Source organism: Hemiscyllium ocellatum, chromosome 39 (assembly GCF_020745735.1).
Source record: "Hemiscyllium ocellatum isolate sHemOce1 chromosome 39, sHemOce1.pat.X.cur, whole genome shotgun sequence".
Classification (NCBI taxonomy): domain Eukaryota; kingdom Metazoa; phylum Chordata; class Chondrichthyes; order Orectolobiformes; family Hemiscylliidae; genus Hemiscyllium; species Hemiscyllium ocellatum.
Window position 1 is genome coordinate 36,002,599 of NC_083439.1, and position 18,327 is coordinate 36,020,925.

General features: G+C 42.6%; 1 protein-coding gene across 2 annotated transcripts in view; it reads right to left on the bottom strand.

Moving 5' to 3' along the window:
• Positions 1–18,327, bottom strand: part of LOC132834271 (cell migration-inducing and hyaluronan-binding protein-like) — a 238,697-nt gene that overhangs the window by 11,517 nt on the left and 208,853 nt on the right. For both annotated transcript variants that reach the window (XM_060852979.1, XM_060852978.1), the window contains exons 20-22: positions 8,786–8,941; positions 7,117–7,297; positions 4,572–4,787 (exon numbers count right to left, since the gene is read on the bottom strand). In XM_060852979.1, coding sequence (XP_060708962.1) covers positions 4,572–4,787; positions 7,117–7,297; positions 8,786–8,941 — 553 coding nt within the window. The remainder of the gene's footprint in view (positions 1–4,571; positions 4,788–7,116; positions 7,298–8,785; positions 8,942–18,327) is intronic.

Sequence of the window (18,327 nt, forward strand, 5' to 3'; positions counted from 1 at the left end):
GAATGAGCTCTGCCAAACGGACATCAGCCGGCCCTCCGGTACAGTACAGTACTGGGGGCTGACCTGTTCCAGCTGCCATCTTTTGGATTTGTCCTGACATACCGCTTGCCCTCTCAAGCTGATATGAAGTCTGGTTTCTCCTGGTGTCCCAACTATTATTTATCTCACAACCAAAAGTGATCTCATTGTTGTTTGAGAGACTTGGCTGTGTACAAATCCGTTTCTTGTTTCCACAAGTAAACTTCATGGGAACCTCTCTGGCTGAAGCATTTTGGAATTCCATGAGGAAGTGAAGGCTGTTCGTCATTCTGGTCACCTTGTAGAGACCAATCTTTCTCTCTCTCTTTCAGTCTTCAAGGTATCCCCTACAATCTCTTCCTATGACCAGGTCTCTGGTGACTGATCTTAAAACAGCCTTCATTGGTTTGGCATCATGAGTTACATTCCTGAAAGGTGCTAAGAGCTTAACTTGAGCTCTTTCTAACAACATTAAGAAGGTGAAAAACAAAGAAAAGGTTTGGGCTAAAACTCTGTTGTGGTGATGCCTGTTGTGGGCTGAGAGAGCATAGTTTTCCAATCTCTGCAAGTGACGACATTTGGCAGAGTGGAAGTTTCACCCAATGGCATTAGACCCAGAATATTTACAATATTCTGCAGATTTCCCTAGAAACTGGAACTTAAAGTTCTCCAAGATTTCTCATTGTTCCAGCAGGATTCAGGAATGAATTCCGGAGAATGTCTATTCTAGTGTTCCATTTCTATCCAATGGAGCCACCTGAAAGTGGGTTAAAACCTTATGACCTGTGCTTCCTCCTCATTCAAACACCAATCTGTAGGCAGGGTCTAACAATCATTGGTGAACTTGCTGTTAATTCATAGAATCATAGAATGGAGCAGACCATTTAGCCCGTCATGTCTAATTTGACTCTCTGTAACAACAACTTAGCTACTCCACTCCCTCTTCCTTTTCCAGCATCTTCTTCCTTCAGGTAAATATTTACTTCCCTTTGAAGTTAAGCCATGAATGAATCTTCCTCCATTGCACTCTTAGGTAATGCCTCCCAGCTCCTAACCACACGAGATTTAAAACTTACCCTCAGGCCACCATTGATTCTTTCACTATCCATTTTAAAATCAGTGTCTCCCTGCTCCTTGTTGCCTTTAGGAACAGTTTCTCCCAACCTGCTCTGAATAACTTTGTTGTGATTTTGAAAAACCTCTATCAATTCTCATAGAGGAATAAAATGCCTACAGTGCAGATAGAGGCCATCCCAAGTCTGCCCCAACCCTGCAAGGAGCAAGCTACGTAGACCCACCCGCTACTCCATTCAAGTATCCCCACCTGGGGTCTTTTTCCCTGTGTTGACCAACTTAGCCTGCACATTCCTGGACACTATAGGCAATTTAGCATGGCCAATCCACCTAGCGTGCACACCTTTGAAGTACGGGAGGAAACTGGAGCCCCTGGTAGAAACCCACACAGACATGGGGAGAACATGCAAACTCCTTATGGTCAGTCACCCAAAGCTGGAATTGAACCCGGGTCCCTGGTGCTGTGGGGCAGCAGTGCTAGCCACTGAGCCACCGTGTCACCCAAAGCAGGAGGGAGATGGAGCTCATTCGGTGAGCTCTGAAAGGAGGAGGCATAAATGGTTGGTGTTAAAAACCTTGGCATAATGGCTCCTGGTTCCTCAGAGTAGATGTTGAACAAAAGAGGAAATAACATCTCATATCACAATGAAAGACTAAATCTTGAGAAAAGTGAGAATGAGATGAAGACTGAGGAGGGATAATTTGCATTTTGTTTTCATTACAGGAAGATCACCTGGAAACAGTGTCAGAATAAAAACAGCTATGAGTCATGGTTTTCTCATTTGTAGGATGTGGGTGTCACTGGCTGGGCCCAGCATTTATTGCCCATCCCAACTGTCCTTAAGAAGGTGGTGATGATCTGCCTTCCTGAACCACTGCAGCCCACCTGCTGTGGGTTGACCCACAATGCTATTAGGGAGGGAATTCCATGATTTTGACCCAGCAACATTTATGTTGACAGTTACTTATTGTCACATATATCTAGAGAGATATGGAGGTGCTGGCGTTGTACTGGGGTGAACAAAGTCAGAAGTCAGATGACACCAGGTTGAAGTCTAACAGATTTGTTTAAAATCAGGACCTGACAAAGAAGCAGTGTTCCAAAAGCTTGTGATTTTAAATAAACCTGTTGGGCTATAAACTGGTGTTGTGTGACTTTTGACTGTATCTAGAAAGATACATTGATAAATGTTCTGTCGCTAAAATACAGCACCATTTTGAATTACACAAAGAATAAAAAGAAATTATATAGAGTTCATCGTTGGTACAACAGGGGCCTTCAAACACAGTTCCAGGGCTTCTGCAAGGTCTCTGCAAAATGTCCTGGGCCTGAAGGAGTCCCCATGTGTCAGGCCTCCTGTAGCTAAGAACTAACAACCTGCAGAGCACTGCCACAGACAATGACCACCGAGTCCCCAACTCCAAACCACCACCGACCACAGTGAAGCACTACTCTGGCTTCCCTCAGGGTGTCAGAAGATGAAGAAAAGAAAACAGATAAGCAAGGAGAGAAATAGAAGGATGCAGCTGGCCCGGAGCAGATGGGCTCAGGAGCCCAATCACTAGCGACCGTGCCATTGTCACCAGTCTGACCGAGGCTCACATCTCAGTTCGAGATCACCAATGAGTGGCGAAGGCCGAACTGTGATTCAGGGTGAGTGTCCTCACCTTGCATTTGAGTTGGCCGAGTGCTGTATGAGGAAGGGAACTGAGCAAAGGAAACTTGGTCATTCTTTTCAGGTAGGCGGAAGTGGGTACTGCAGATGCTGGAGATTAGAGTCAAGGTTAGAGTGTTGCTGGAAAAGCACAGCAGGTCAGGCAGCATGCGAGGAGCAGGAAAATCGATATTTTGGGCAAAAGCCCCTCCACCAGGAAATTCCTGATGCTCTTCCATTCTTTTCAGGTGGCAAGCCTGGCATCTGTTGGCCATCACCTGCCGCTCAGAATAACTCGTGGACTCCTGAGACGCTTGTAGTGATTCACTTCAGGAGTGTCAACCACATTGTGGGTGGGGCTGGAGTCACATGTAGGCCAGGCTGGGCGTTCTCCAGCAGATTTCCTTCTCCCAAAGAGAACAACGAACCAGTGGGATTTTTATAACAATCCAATGACAATCAGAGGATACAGAAATCTGGAATACTTCCCTACCCCCAAAACACTGCTGAGGTTTGAGGGTCAATCCAAAATGTCAAAACCAAGAGTGAGAAATATTTATTAGGTAAGGGTTATGGAAGTAAGTGGGTTTTTGGAATGGAGAAACACATCAGACAAGACCTAACTGAATAACAGGAACTGAATGGCCCCACCATATCACCACACACTTAAAATAATTAGTTGATATTGAATTGCTGTGCGCTAGTTATTTAAAAATAGGGTCAAAAATGATATAGCATTTATTTTGCAATTGCCTGAAATTTAGTTATTTGAAATGTCTTAAGATTCCTCAAAGTATTTTCAACTGTAAATTAAAATCTCTATTCTGTACACCTGATCTACAGCAGTTTCCACTCTCCTCCAATGCACCAGACTGCAGCAACACACAAAACATTCGAGTGGTAACAGCATAACCACGTACCCAGCTCCAGCTCTGCACATTAATGAACAGGCACTGGACCCACAGCATGTGTCACCTCCATTAGTCAAGAGGAGAACAACGGAAATGAATGTAAGCATCTTGCAGTTAGGATACAATGAGAAAAAACAGGCAGGAAGCAGTCTCTCTAACCATGAATCTACCTTCTCTGGGCCAACAACTCTTCTGAAATGGAGCCCAAGTCCTCCTTGAAAAGAACTGGAAATAATGTCTTGATAGAGTCTACCCCATTTCACTAACTGGTAAGACTCAGGAATGAGGAATTGATTGAGCTCCACAGGATTGGCAGCAAGAGGGAAACTTGTTTCAAACATCAAATTATCTGCAACCATTTCACCAAATGATGTCATTGCCTCTTTGGAAACTGTGAATATTCTGAGATGTTGTCCCAAGATTTACATGAATCCTGGCCTGGTAGAGCTTCTCTCTTTGATTTGTTCCTTTGTCGGTGTTTGCACGCTCTAATCTCCAAATTATCTTTCTGCTCCCTCGGGGGAGGCCAGGATGGATGAAACTGCCAGGCTGCTATTCAGCTTCACTATTGTTCCTTTAAAGAGTCTTAATGGTCTTTCTGAGCCTCTTTTCCTTTCTCAACATTGGTCTTCATCCCTGTTTGTTACCAACCCTGGAGAAGCACATAGTTGCCCGAAACCTGACTTGATTTTTCTTTAATTTTTTTCATGGGAGGTAGGCATTGTTGAGAAAGGTAATGTTTGTCACCAGCCTTAATTTCCATTAAGGTGTGTTCTTTTGCCAGGCCATTTCGGACAGCAGCATATAACTTATTTCTTATAACTGTCAAACTGGAATCACACGTAGTCCATATCAGTTAAAGGTCCTGCAGGAGAAATAGCTTGAGACAAGAAAAATAAAACTCCCTTCTTACCTGTGCATAATGACCACTGCAAATCGCAGATCTCCAGTCTGGTACATCGATACAATCCGAATGCCTGAGCAGCCAGTTATCATGTTTAACAATATAAGCTCCTGGAAACTGCGACACTGATCCATCCACATCGTGCAGGATAGTTGTCTTGTCACCATCCAGATCCAAGTGATGGAACCAGGGACCTGGCTCTCCAAAGAAGACCCGTGATGTGATCTAAAAAGATGAGACCCACAGTTGTTATAAATGCCTGAATTCGCAAAGCTGTAAGGTCAGGAAAACAAAGAAAAATTTGCATTTATGTGGTGCCTATTTTTTAACAACTTCAGGACACATATAAAGTGTTTTATAATCAGTTAAGTGTTTAAAATTGAAGTTGCTAGAATGCAGGAAACACTACAACCAAATTGTGCACAAAGTAAAAGACAATGTATTCTAATATTGATTATATTGGTGCCAAAAAGGATTAAATATCAGGCACTGAACATATCTGGCCCTGGGGTCCTGATGGCCTTCATGCTAGAGTATGAAAAGAGATGCTAATGAATTTGTAACTGCATTGCTGTTAGTTTCTCAAAATTCGCTATATTTTGGAAGGTTCCATCAGCCTGGAAAATAGCAAGTATAACTCTATTCAAAGGGAACTTTTTTCCACTCGGGGGACGGGGGTGGAAGTTGTGTGGGGTGCAGTAGTGGTGTTGGGGGGACAGTCTAGCGGATGGATAATGTGAAGTGGTTCATTTTGACAGGAAAAATAAACAGGCACAGCACTAATCATGGCTGTCGAATTCCAAGATGCACAAGGGATCCAGCTGTTCAGTGCATGAGTCCTGAAAAGATTATCAAGAAAGCTAATAGAATGCTGTCCTCTATTATAAGAGAAATTGAACATACACGTAAGGATGTTATGCTTCAATTAAACAGGACATTGGTGAGACTATATTTCAAAGTGGCTTGAGAGACTTTGGAACTCTCTACCTCAGAAAGCAGTGGAGGAGTGAGATTGATACATGATGAGCAGGGGAATTGATCAAAGGAGATAGATGGGAATATAAGTTCAAAACACAAACAGATCAACCAAGGATCTTATTAAATGTCATTGCAGCTTATAAGGCCCAAAGGATCCATGTCTGCTCCTAATCTCTGTGTTTGTATGATACAATGTCACTCATGACGAATTACAAACCTTGGAGACTCGGTTAGAGAATGATTTGGAGATGCCAGTGTTGGACTGGGGTATACAAAGTTAAAAATCACACAACGCCAAGTTATACAACCACCTGATGAAGGAGCGTTGCTCCGAAAGCTAGTGTGCTTCCAATCAAACCTGTTGGACTATAACCTGGTGTTGTGTGATTTTTAACTCAGTTAGAGAATGCCTCTGACAATTCAGTGCTCCCTCAGTACTGCATGGGAGTATGACATAGATTTGAGTATTGAGTCTCTGGAGTGTGGCTTGACCAACTTTCTCGATAAAATGTTACGACAGTTCTGTCTCAAATCATCTGGTCGCACCAAGCTCCTCCTGACTGAAGAACTCCACAGGGGGTATTTTACCGGGAGGTGTATTTGCTGCCAGAGTTGACCTCCAGGTTTGTGGTCAGCCTGCCCACCGGAAATCCATTTGCCCTGCAGCAATGTTCCACTGGGAGCAGCCTTAATCGTTTCAGAACGGGACTTCTACTCTCTTGTGGAAGGATGCTCCATTGTAAAAAGCTACTGGTCTATCTGATTGGCTGGCAGCTCTATTGTCCCTACAGCACCAGAAACAAGAGAAGGCCAGTACTGGAATAACAGGTAGTCCCTGAGTGGGAGAAGTGATGGAGCCTCAATAAAAAGCCATGCCTTAGGGAGATTCCAGCGAAATGAGGAGTTCATCAGAGGGCCAGGTTTCAGAGGCTAGGGAGAGTGAAGGAGACAGGACCTTGTCTTCGGTGGAAGAGAATTTGCCTTTAATATTTACAAGTGCACTAGTCCTAGATCCAGGAACACAGGAGTAGGCCATTCAGACCCATCAGGTCTGCTCCACTATTCTACTTCATGGTTGATCATCTACCTCAACACCACCTTCCTTGATGTCATTAGTATCTAAAAATCTGTCTTGAACATATTTAACATCTGAGTTTCCGCTGCTCTCTGAGGTAAAGACTTCCACAGCTTCATTCTCTGACTGAAGAAATTCCTCCTCATCTCAATCCCACAGCTTGCTGTTTAATGTAAGACTTTTACCCTTAGTTTTGGAAGCTGCAGGAGGATAACATTTTTTTCTACGTCTAACTTGTTTATGAGAACATACAAATTAACAGTGCAGACTATCGTGCAATGAGACATCCATCACTCAGTGAATAACATTAATTAGCTCAGCACAGAGAATAAATTTTATATGCTATCTCACTTCCCCATTTTCTAATGAGTATTTTACATCCTGGAGAAAAATATCATTTTTCATTTGACATTTTACAGTTTGAAATATACATATTAAATACAGAAATCCTGTGACAGTTTGAATAATAACAGATGAAAATGCTAAAATCTGAGAACCTACTGGTACATCCTGGAAAGTGATACTTGTCACATTGTTGTTTGGACAGGTTTGCCAAGAGTTATTGAATCTGAACCCAATGGCACTTGTGTGGCGACCATCCAGCGCTGCAAATTTACGGAAAGTGCAATTCTCTACGTTGATTGGGCCATCATAGATCTGCATTCCGCGGATGGGAAACGTCCTGGAAACACAGAGGGAAAATACAGCACTCAATTTTAGTTTGGTTTACGAGGATGAGTCGCTGATCGCTGCTGAGGAGAGTGGATCAGAGAAATGTTGCAACTCTCTGTTCAACATATCATTCAATTCACTTAGCGCAAGATCTTACTGCAGGACTTCACAAGTGCTTAACAGGATAAAACAAAGAATACAGATTGTACCCAAATTTTCAACAACACGCACCTAAAACCTTTTCAATGATCTGTTTGGTGTAGTGGTATAGAGCTCTTTTTAAAAATGAAGTCTGATACAGCACAGTTTTACAGAATGTCACCAAGGTTGAGAGAATGGAATTATGAGGAAGGGCTGAACAAAATTTGAGTTTTGTGTTGAGAAGACTGAAAGCAATCTGTTGAATATCGATCATTCTAAACTTCTGATAGGGATATCGGGCTGCTATGTTCTTCACCATAATTTGATAATTTGATATAGATTAGTATAACACAAAACTCAGTTCTTTATTTGAAAATAAGACTATGTTGACCAGGAGGTTAAGAAAAAATGTTCAAATTCTGCTACCTGCTTGGTGGAGTCATGGGACCAATACATCATCTTGTGTCAAAATGGCTGTGATTGACAGCATTTTAAGAGCCATCTAAAAAGGAACATGTACATCAAAACACAACACGGGGAAGCTGCATGATTAGATTCCCACAGTATGGAACAAGCCCTTTGGCCCAACAAGTCCACACCAACCCTCCAAAGAGTAACCCACCCAGACCCATTCTCCTACACATGCACCTAACACTACGGGCAATTTAGCTTGGCCAATTCACCTGACCTGCACATCTTTGGACTGTGGGAGGAAACCAGAGCACCAGGAGGAAACCCACGCAGACAGCAGGAGAACGTGTAAACTCCACACAGACAGTCGCCCGAGGCGGTAATCGAACCCAAGTCCCTGGCACTGTGGGGCAGCAGTACTAACCACTGAGCCATCGTACCGCCCTGTCATCTACTGTGTGAAGAGAGTAAATGGACACAACCTTACCATGAGAATTAGGACATTTAAATCTGAAGCAAAATCAGGAAGTTGCTTTTTATACAAAGGGCAGGTAAACTGGGGGATCAAAATGGCTGCACCAATTGGAGTTTTCAATTCTGAAATCCATAGATTTTCATTGGGGAAGGATGTGGAGGGACAGAGAACTAAGAGGAGAAAATGGAGATGTAGGGAAAACCAGCTAAGAACAATAGAATGGTGGTACAGATCCGAGAGAAGACCTTTATCTCTCAGTTGACTGCATGAGCACTGCTCAATCAAGTTTGGTGGCAATGTGTGTAGGGACGGTGATATTGAGTTTCCGACAGCAAACTGAAGGGTGCTGCATCCTGCACCTTGCTGTTGTGAGTGATAAAAGGTAAAAACCACAAAGAGACTGTAACTTGACTGAGATCAGAAGACAAACAATTATTTTGGTTCTAACGACAGAATTATTGAAATACTCACACTCCTTTTGGAAGAACTCGTCCATTGTGATCTAGGCCACTCGGTCCCCAGACAAGATTCTCTGCCATCTGAGTTCCACGGTTTTCACTCTCCCCAACAAACAATGAATTTTTTACCTCTTGTTTGGCCCCGTCATCATCTGGAAAAGTTCCACCACTGGAAGTATAAAAATGACACATGACATTTGCACCCTCCAAGTCAAAAGTTGTGACTACACATCTTTAACAAGTGGTGGTATGTGGCCGCAGTAATGAGGGAGCATTATGTTGCTATCTTTTAGCATGAAGCTGAGATCTTGTTTAGCTGTTCAAACGGGCCAAAAAAATTCCCAAGGAATTGTTCAAAGAAATAGTACGGATTTCCCCTGGTATTCTGTCCATCAAAAACAAACTTTTTGGTCACTTGCTTTATTGTGGTTTTGTATGATCTTGCTGTCTGCAAATTGAATGCACAATAGTTGCTATAGTTGAAAATAAATATGTCTTATCCCATTTCTAACAATGCAAGCTCTATTTTATGACTTCAGTCGAGGGAGGAGACATGCAACAATTGTCATTGCTTCTGGCTGAAGGGGGCACCACAGGTTAAATTTATGGCCATTGATTATAATGTAGACTGAGAAAGGTTTGTGACCCATCCTGTAACTCACTTTCCATTGCAATCCCCAAGGCTCATGAGTTGGTTATTTCATGTCACCGACATTCCTTTGATCTTCATTTATCTTTTGTTTTGGAGATGATCTAGTTTTATATTCATTATCATTTTTTTGCTGTCACCTCACTGTTCCCTATCTTCCAGCGTTATGTCTCAGTTGCTATCTCTCAATCTCCTCCACTCCCTTCAATTCTGAGCCTTTCATCTTTTAAAAGGTAAGCTTTGCCCATAAAACTCCAGCCAGTATTTTCAGACTCTGACATTTGTTCTCCATCTATCAACAGCATTGCCTCGCTAAAGTGTTAACTCATCACACTTCATTTAACTCATTCTCTCCTCGGATTTCAAAGACATAACCTCCTTCAGTCTTCTTTTCAACTATAAGACCATAACCGATATGAGCAGGAGAAGACCACTTGACATGTTGAACCTGTTCTCCAACTCAATTCGATCATGAAAGATCTCCAACTTCAAATTCATTTGTCCACCCAGTGCTCATATCCCTCACACACCAAAATTCAGTATCCCAGCCCCATTTAAAAACACAATAGGGTAGAGAATTCCAAATATTTAAAATCCTTTAAGTGAAGGTATTTCTCTTCATTTCTGTCCTAAAATCTTTATCCTTAGACTGTCCCCTTTTGTTTTAGATTCTCCAGCCCAGGGAAATAACCTCTCCTTATCAAGCTCCTTCAGAATCTTGAATGTTTCAATGGGATCACCTTTCATTCTTCGAACACATCATCGGACAAACTGCTCATCCCAGAGACCAATCCCGTGAACCTTCACCATACTGCCTCCAATGCAAGTGTATTCTTCCTTAAATATGGAAATCAACAGTGCATGCAGCATTCCAGATATATTCTCACCACAGCCCCATATAACTGCAGTAAGATCTCTTTCTTCCTATATTCCAATTTCCATTTGCTTCCCTAACCAACATGCAATTTGCTTCCCTAACTTTGGCTGTACCTGGGCCCCATCTTTGGAATTCCTTGCATGCACACTCCCAAGTCTCCATGAACATTAATACTTATAAGTTTCTTGCCTTCTGAGAAATATTCTTCTGTTCTACTCTTAGTGAATAACCTCACACTTCTCCACACCTGGCACATTATGGCCCACTCATTTAAACTGTGTACAACTCTCTCTGTGTCCTCTTCACACCTTACATTTCTACTTAGCTTCGTATACTCAGCAAACCTCAATACATTATTCTCTCTTTATCTAGGTCATTAATGTAGATTGTAAATAGCTGAGGATGCAGAACTAATGCTTGTGGAACAGTTTCTATCACAGCCTGACCTCTTGAAGATGCCCCATTTGTGCCTACACTTTGGTCCCTGGCCAGTAGCTAAACCCCGATCCATGGGAATATATTGCCAAAAATACAATGAGCCTTATAGAGTCATAGAGATGTACAGCATGGAAACAGACCCTTCGGTCCAACCCGTCCATGCCGACCAGATATCCCAACCCAATCTAGTCCCACCTGCCAGCACCCGGCCCATATCCCTCCAAACTCTTCCTATTCATATATCCATCCAAATGCCTGTTAAATGTTGCAGTTGTATCAGCCTCCATCACATCCTGTGGCAGCTCATTGCATATACATGCACCACCCTCTGCGTGAAAACGTTGCCCCGTAGGTCTCTTTTATATCTTTCCCCTCTCACCCTAAACCTATGCCCTCTAGTTCTGGACTCCCCGACCCCAGGGAAAAGACATTGTCTATTTATCCTATCCATACCCCTCATGATTGTGTAAACCTCTATAAAGTCACCCCTCAACCTCTGACGCTCCAGGGAAAACAGCCCCAGCCTGTTCAACCTCTCCCTGTAGCTCAGATCCTCCAACCTTGGCAACATCCTTGTAAATCTTTTCTGAACCCTTTCGGATTTCACAACATCTTTCCGATAGAAAGGAGACCAGAATTGCACACAATATTCCAACAGTGGCCTAACCAATTTCTTGTACAGCAGCAACATGACCTCCCAACTCCTGTACTCAATACTATGATCAATAAAGGAAAGCATACCAAACGCCTTCTTCATTATCCTATCTACCTGTGACTCCACTTTCAAGGAGCTATGAACCTGCACTCCAAGATCCCTTTGTTCAGCAACACTCCCTAGGACCTTACCATTAAGTGTATAAGTCCTGCTAAGATTTGCTTTCCCAAAATGCAGCACCTCGCATTTATCCGAATTAAACTCCATCTGCCACTTCTCAGCCCACTGACCCATCTGGTCAAGATTCTGTTGTAATATGAGGTAACCCTCTTCGCTGTACACTACACCTCCAATTTTGGTGTCATCTGCAAACTTCCTAACTGTACCTCTTATGCTCGCATCCAAATCATTAATGCAAATGGCAAAAAGTAGAGGGCCCAGCACCGAGCCTTGTGGCACTCCTCTGGTCACAGGCCTACAGTCTGAAAAACAACCCTCCACGTCCACCCTCTGTCTTCTACCTTTGAGCCAGTTCTGTATCCAAATGGCTTGTTCTTCCTGAATTCCATGAGATCTAACCTTGCTAATCAGTCTCCCATGGGGAACCTTGTCGAACGCCTTACTGAAGTCCATATAGATCACATCTACTGCTCTGCCCTCATCAATCTTCTTTGTTACTTCTTCAAAAAACTCAATCAAGTTTGACAGACTTGATTTCCCACACACAAAGCAATGTTGACTATCCCTAATCAGTCCTTGCCTTTCCAAATACATGTACATCCTGCCCCTCAGGATTCCCTCCAACAACCTGCCCACTACCGAGGTCAGTCTCACCGGTCTATAGTTCCCTGGCTTGGCTTTACCGCCCTTCTTGGGGCACTTATCAAATATCTTTCAGAAATTCAAGTATACAAATTCTACTAGTTCTCGTTTATAAACTAGTTTATAAACTCCAGCTAGTTATAAACTCCAAAACCCTTAAATTTATCAGATTTGACTTTGCTTTCATAGAATCATGTTGACTTTGATCATATTACTATTTTCTCGGTGCATTGTTAAGACTTTCTTAACAATGGATTCCAGTTCCTTCCCAAAGCCTGATGTCTGACTAATGGAGACATTGCTGCAGGGTGACCAAGACTGGGAACTGATCATCTAAGAGTATTCCGTTTTTAGGAAAATGAGGCAAAAAGGAAAAGCAGGTGTGATGAAAGATGAAATCAATGCAATAGTGAGAAAGGAAATCTAGTTGTGGAGTCACTCTGGCTGGAGTTGATAAGGGAATGGAAAATATTAATGGGCATTATCTATAGGCCTCCACACAGTAGTGGTAATGTAGAGGGTAACATCAAGCAGGTAATTAGAGATGCATGCAACAAGGGTGCCACAGTAATCATGGGTGATTTTAATCTTCATGTAGACTGAGCAAATCATGTTGGCTGATGAATTCCTGGAGTGTGTGCAGGATATATTTTTTAAGACCATCATGATGAGAAACAGCTATTTTAGTTTTGGTTTTTGTGCAGTGAGTAGTGGTTGATTAATAATCTAATTGAGAGGACTTTTAGGAAACAGTGACCATAACATGATGGAATTCTACACTGAGACAGAATGTAAAGCAGTCCAATCCAAAATCAGGGCCTTGAATCTAAACAAAAGAAATTACAAAAGTAATGGGGCAGGGGGTATACCGGCTATGATAGACTCTGTAACTTTATTAAAGAGCATCATAGAGGATTGGTAAGGATTAATATTTGAGGAACTGATATATACATTGCGGTGGATATACATTCCTTCCGAGTGAAAGAACACAAAAGGATCCAACTATGGTTAACAAAGAAATTACAGTTACCATTAGGTCCAAAGAGAAAACCGTAACCCTAAGGACTGAAGTTAAAAATCACACAACACCAGGCTATGGTGAAACATGTTTATTTGGAAGCACTAGCTTTCAGAGCACTGCTCCTTCATCAGGTGGTTGTCCTACATCACAACCAGCTGATGAAGGATCAGTGTTCTGAAAGCTAGTGCTTCCAAATAAACCTGTTGGACTATAAGCTGGTGTTGTGATTCTTAACTTTGTACAGCCCAGTCCAACACCGGCGTCTCCAAACCAAGGACGGAAAGCAGTTTAAGATTCAACAATTGGTAGATTAAGAGGGGAAGAAATAGAGTATGACAACAAACTGACATCTAACATCAAAGCAGACGATATCTACAGGGTGTTATACGAAGAAAGAGATTGATGAAAATAAATATTGGCCCTTATAGCCTGCAATGGATGAATTGATAATGGCAAAAAAGGAAATGGCAGAGTTTTTAAACAACTACCTTTGTTCCAATACCAAAGAAGAAGAAACAAAAAATGCTAGAAGTGCTAGAGTTAAACATACACAACAAAGGTTATAGTCTAACAGGTTTATTTTAAAGTACAAGCTTTCAGTGCACTGCTCCTTCATCAGGTACCTCGTTGAGCAGGATAATAGGACACAGATTTTATAATAACAGTTTGCTTCAGTATTCACTAGTGAGAGGGACCTTGTCATTTGTGAGGACAACGTGAAACTGGCTTTTATGCTCAAACAGGTTGATATTAAAGGAGGAGGATATGATGTAAATTTTGAAAAAACATAAGGATAGATAAATCCCCTGGGTCATACGGGATATACCCAAGTACACTGTGAGAAGTGAGGGAACAGATTGCTGCACCTTCGACAATCAGTCCTCACTGTCCACTGAGGTAGTACCAGGTGATTGGAGCTTGGCAAATGTTATTCTCTTGTTCTTGAAAGAGAATAGGGATAATCCTGAGAATTACAGACCAATCCATGGTGGGCAAATTGTTGGAGAAGATTCTGAGAAACAGGATTTATGATTATTTGGAAAAGCATAGTTTGATTAGAGATAGTCAGCATGGCTTTGTGAGGGGCAGGTCATGCCTCACAAACCTTATTGAATTCTTTGAGGATGCGACAAAACATCTTGATGAAGGTAGAGCAGTGGATTGATGTATATGGATTTTAGCAAGGCATTTGATAAGGTTCCCCATGGTAGGCTCATTGAGAAAGTAAGGAGGCACGGGATGTATGGAAATTTGGCTGTCTGGATACAGAATTGGCTGGTCCATAGAAGACAGAGGGTGGTGGTTGATAGAAAGTATTCAGTTTGGAGCTCAGTGACAGATCTGCAGGGATCTGTTCTGGGACCTGTACTGTTGTGATTTTTATAAATGATTTGGATGAGGAAGTGGAAGGGTGAGTTAGTTAGTTTGTCGATGACATGTAGGTTGGTGGAGTTGTGGATTGTATGGAGGGCTGTTGTAAGTTGCAACAGAACATTGACAGGGTGCAAAACTGGGCTGAGAAGTGGCAGATGGAGTTCAACCTGGAAAGGTGTCAAATGATTCATTTTGGAAGGTGGAATTTGAATGCTGATGACAGGGTTAAAGGCAGGATTCTTGGCCGTGTGGAGGAACAGTGGGAACTTGGGGTCCGTGTCCATAGATCACCTGTTGTAATATGAGGTAACCCTCTTTGCTGTCCACTACACGTCCAGTTTTGGTGTCATCTGCAAACTTACTAATTGTGCCTCTTATGCTCGCATCCAAATCATTTATGTAAATGACAAAAAGTAGAGGGCCCAGCATCAATTCTTGTGGCACTCCACCGGTCATAGGCCTCCAGTCTGAAAAACAACCCTCCACCACCACCTCTTCTACCTTTTAGCCAGTTCTATATCCAAATAGCTCGTTCTCCCTGTATTCCATGAGATCTAACCTTGTTAATCAGTCTCCCATGCAGAACTTTGTCGAACGCCTTGCTGAAGTCCATATAGATCACATCTACTGCTCTGCCCTCATCAATCTTCTTTGTTACTTCCTCAAAAAACTCAATCAGGTTTGTGAGACATGATTTCCCACGCACAATGCCATGCTGACTATCCCTAATCTGTCCTTTCCTTTCCAAATACATGTACATCCTGTCCCTCAGGATTCCCTCCAACAACTTGCCCAACACCGAGGTCAGGCTCACTGGTCTATGCTTCCCTGGCTTGTCCTTACTGCCCTTCTTAAACAGTTGCATTTCAGATACAAAGAGGATTTTCCTCCTGGGCTTGGAGTGAGTGCAGAACAAGAGGCCACAGCCTCGGGAAATGCAAAAGGGTGTTTCAAATTGAGAGGAAGAGAAACTTCTTCACTTAGAAGGTGGTGAACATGTGGAACTGTTGACCACAGTGTTGCAGAGGAGAAGTCACTGAATATATTTAAGAAAGAAATTGATAGACTTCTAGAAATAGATGTTAAGAGGTATGGGATGATGATTCATTCATGCTCAGATCGAAAGGTGGAGCAAGTCTGTTCGGCCCAAATAGCCTCCTCCCACTCCTATGTTTTACATTTCACACAGGCCTGAAATTCCCATCACTCTTCTTCCTTTCCTGAAAGCATTGGATTTGCTAACTCCTAATCAATGGGGAGCATTCCAGAATCTTGGGATTTTGGAAAATTATTGCGAGAGCATCATCCGACTCTGCAACTTCCTCTTTTCAATGCTTAGGAAGTAGGCCTATTTTAGTTGAATTTTAGTCTCTTAAGTTTCTTTTAGTACTTTGGTCTCTGCTCATATTAATTTCCTTATTTTCCTCACTCCTTTCAGTATGTATGTACGTTATTGTCTACCTATTGACCCTTAATAGAACATAGAACAATACAGCACAGAACAGGCCCTTAGGCCCATGATGTTGTGCCGAACATTTGTCCTAGCTTAAGCACCTATCCATGTACCTATCCAATTGCCGCTTAAAGGTCACCAATGATTCTGACTCTGCCACTCCCACAGGCAGTGCATTCCATGCCCCCACCACTGTCTGGGTAAATAACCTATCCCTGACATCCCCCCAATACCTTCCACCCTTTATCTTAAATTTATGCCCCCTTGTAACACTCTGTTGTACCTGGGGAAAAAGTCTCTGACTGTCTACTCTATCTATTCCCCTGATCATCTTATAAGCCTCTATCAAGTCACTCCTCATCATTCACTGTTCCAATGAGAAAAGGCCTAGCACTCTCAATCTATCCTCGTACGACCTATTCTCCATTCCAGGCAACAGCCTGGTAAATTTCCTCTGCATCCTCTCCAAAGCTTCCTCATCTTTCCTAAAGTGAGGTGACCAGAACTGCACACAGTACTCCAAATGTGGCCTTGCCAAGGTCCTGTACAGCTGCAACATCACCTCACGACTCTTGAATTCAATCCCTCTGCTAATGAACGCTAATACACCATAGGCCTTCTTACAAGCTCTATCCACCTGAGCGGCAACTTTCAAAGAGCTATGGACATAGACCCTTCTCCTGTGAAAACAGATATTTGATCAATGCCTCTGCCATTTCTTCAGCATCCCCCCATAATAATTTTCCTCCATTTAAAACAGATATTGGCATCACTGCCAGAAATTTGCAATGATGCTTTTGCTTTGGAAAAAGAGTGATGTTTTTTGTGAAGGTACCTTTAAGATCAAAGTGAAATGAGGTTAACCCTGGGATGGGGGATAACAATCACAGAATCCCTACAGTGTGGAAACAGGCTATTTTGGCCCAACAAGTCCACACCAACCCTCCAAAGAGTCACCCACCCAGACCCATTCCCCTACCCTATTACTCTATATTTACAACGATTAATGCACCTAACCTGCACATCCCTGAACAGCTTGGCCAATTCACCTAACCTGCACACCTTTGGACTGTGGGAGGAAACCCAAGCAGACATGAGGAGAATGATCAACCCTCACGCAGAGAGTTGCCTGAGGCTGGAATTGGACCCGGGTTCCTAGCGCTGTGAGGCAGCAGTGTTAACTACTGAGCCACCTTGTCACCCTTAACAAGAGGGCACTAGACTGCTGAGAAATGCCTATCTGACTGAACTGAGGTTGTTTTGGGGATGCAAGCTTAGTATAAAAATAGATAGCTAACTGGGAGATCAAATTACAACTGATCTCAAACAGAGCAAGACAGATTTCTGTAGAAAACGGAACCTGAAGTTGAGGGACGAGAAGCAGCAGTTATACAAGGAACTGTACAATGCTTAAAAAAGGACAGATAGATGAAGACAGAGAGAGCAGGGACGGCAAATTTCACAGGATTCCTATTGCAGATGTTTTCAAAGCTGTTTTTGCCAAAGCAAAGCAGGTTATTTAAAGGGGTCAGAGAAGACAGCCTCTGTGCCATCAAAACTGCTGTGAGCCTTACTCCTTTGTAATGAAACGAGAACAGATCTCATTTCATTTGTCCTATGGGGGAAGTGTTATGTTGATGGATCAGAATCCTAAAGTATTTGCAGATATTTCTTACTTTTACTTCCAAATGTGTTGCTTTTCAAAGTGGTCCTATAATGGAAAAACTGCAGATTTTATTTCCAGTGACTGTCTGGACAGCCCTGTGCAAAGCCATTGGAATGTTGCATGTTGCTGCACCCTATGTGTAATGATGTTCAGGGATATGGGAGAAAGGCAGGCGATTGATACTAGATAATAGTGCCGGACTACAGGGCTTTTGTGGTGCAGTGATCCTGCTCCTAATTCTGGACCAGAAGACCCAGGTTCAAAACCCACCTGCTCCAGAGGTGTGTCGTCACATCTATGATCATGTGGCTAGCAGGAAAAATGGCTGCTCAATTGTTTGAGAACTACAATAAAGCATGCTGGGAATTTTGGTCAAGCTAGTTTAAAGTCTGACCTCGGTTAAAACTGAAGATAGGACATGTGGGGACATATCCTGTAAACTGTGACCTGTACTTTACTGCATTGAGGGAGGTGTCCTAGTGGTTTGCCAGACAAACTGAAACCACTATTACTTTATATAGAGCATGGTATGTAGCAGCTTATGAATTGGTATAAACATTTGGGAGTTGTTCATCAGTAAAATCCATTGGCTGGGATCAA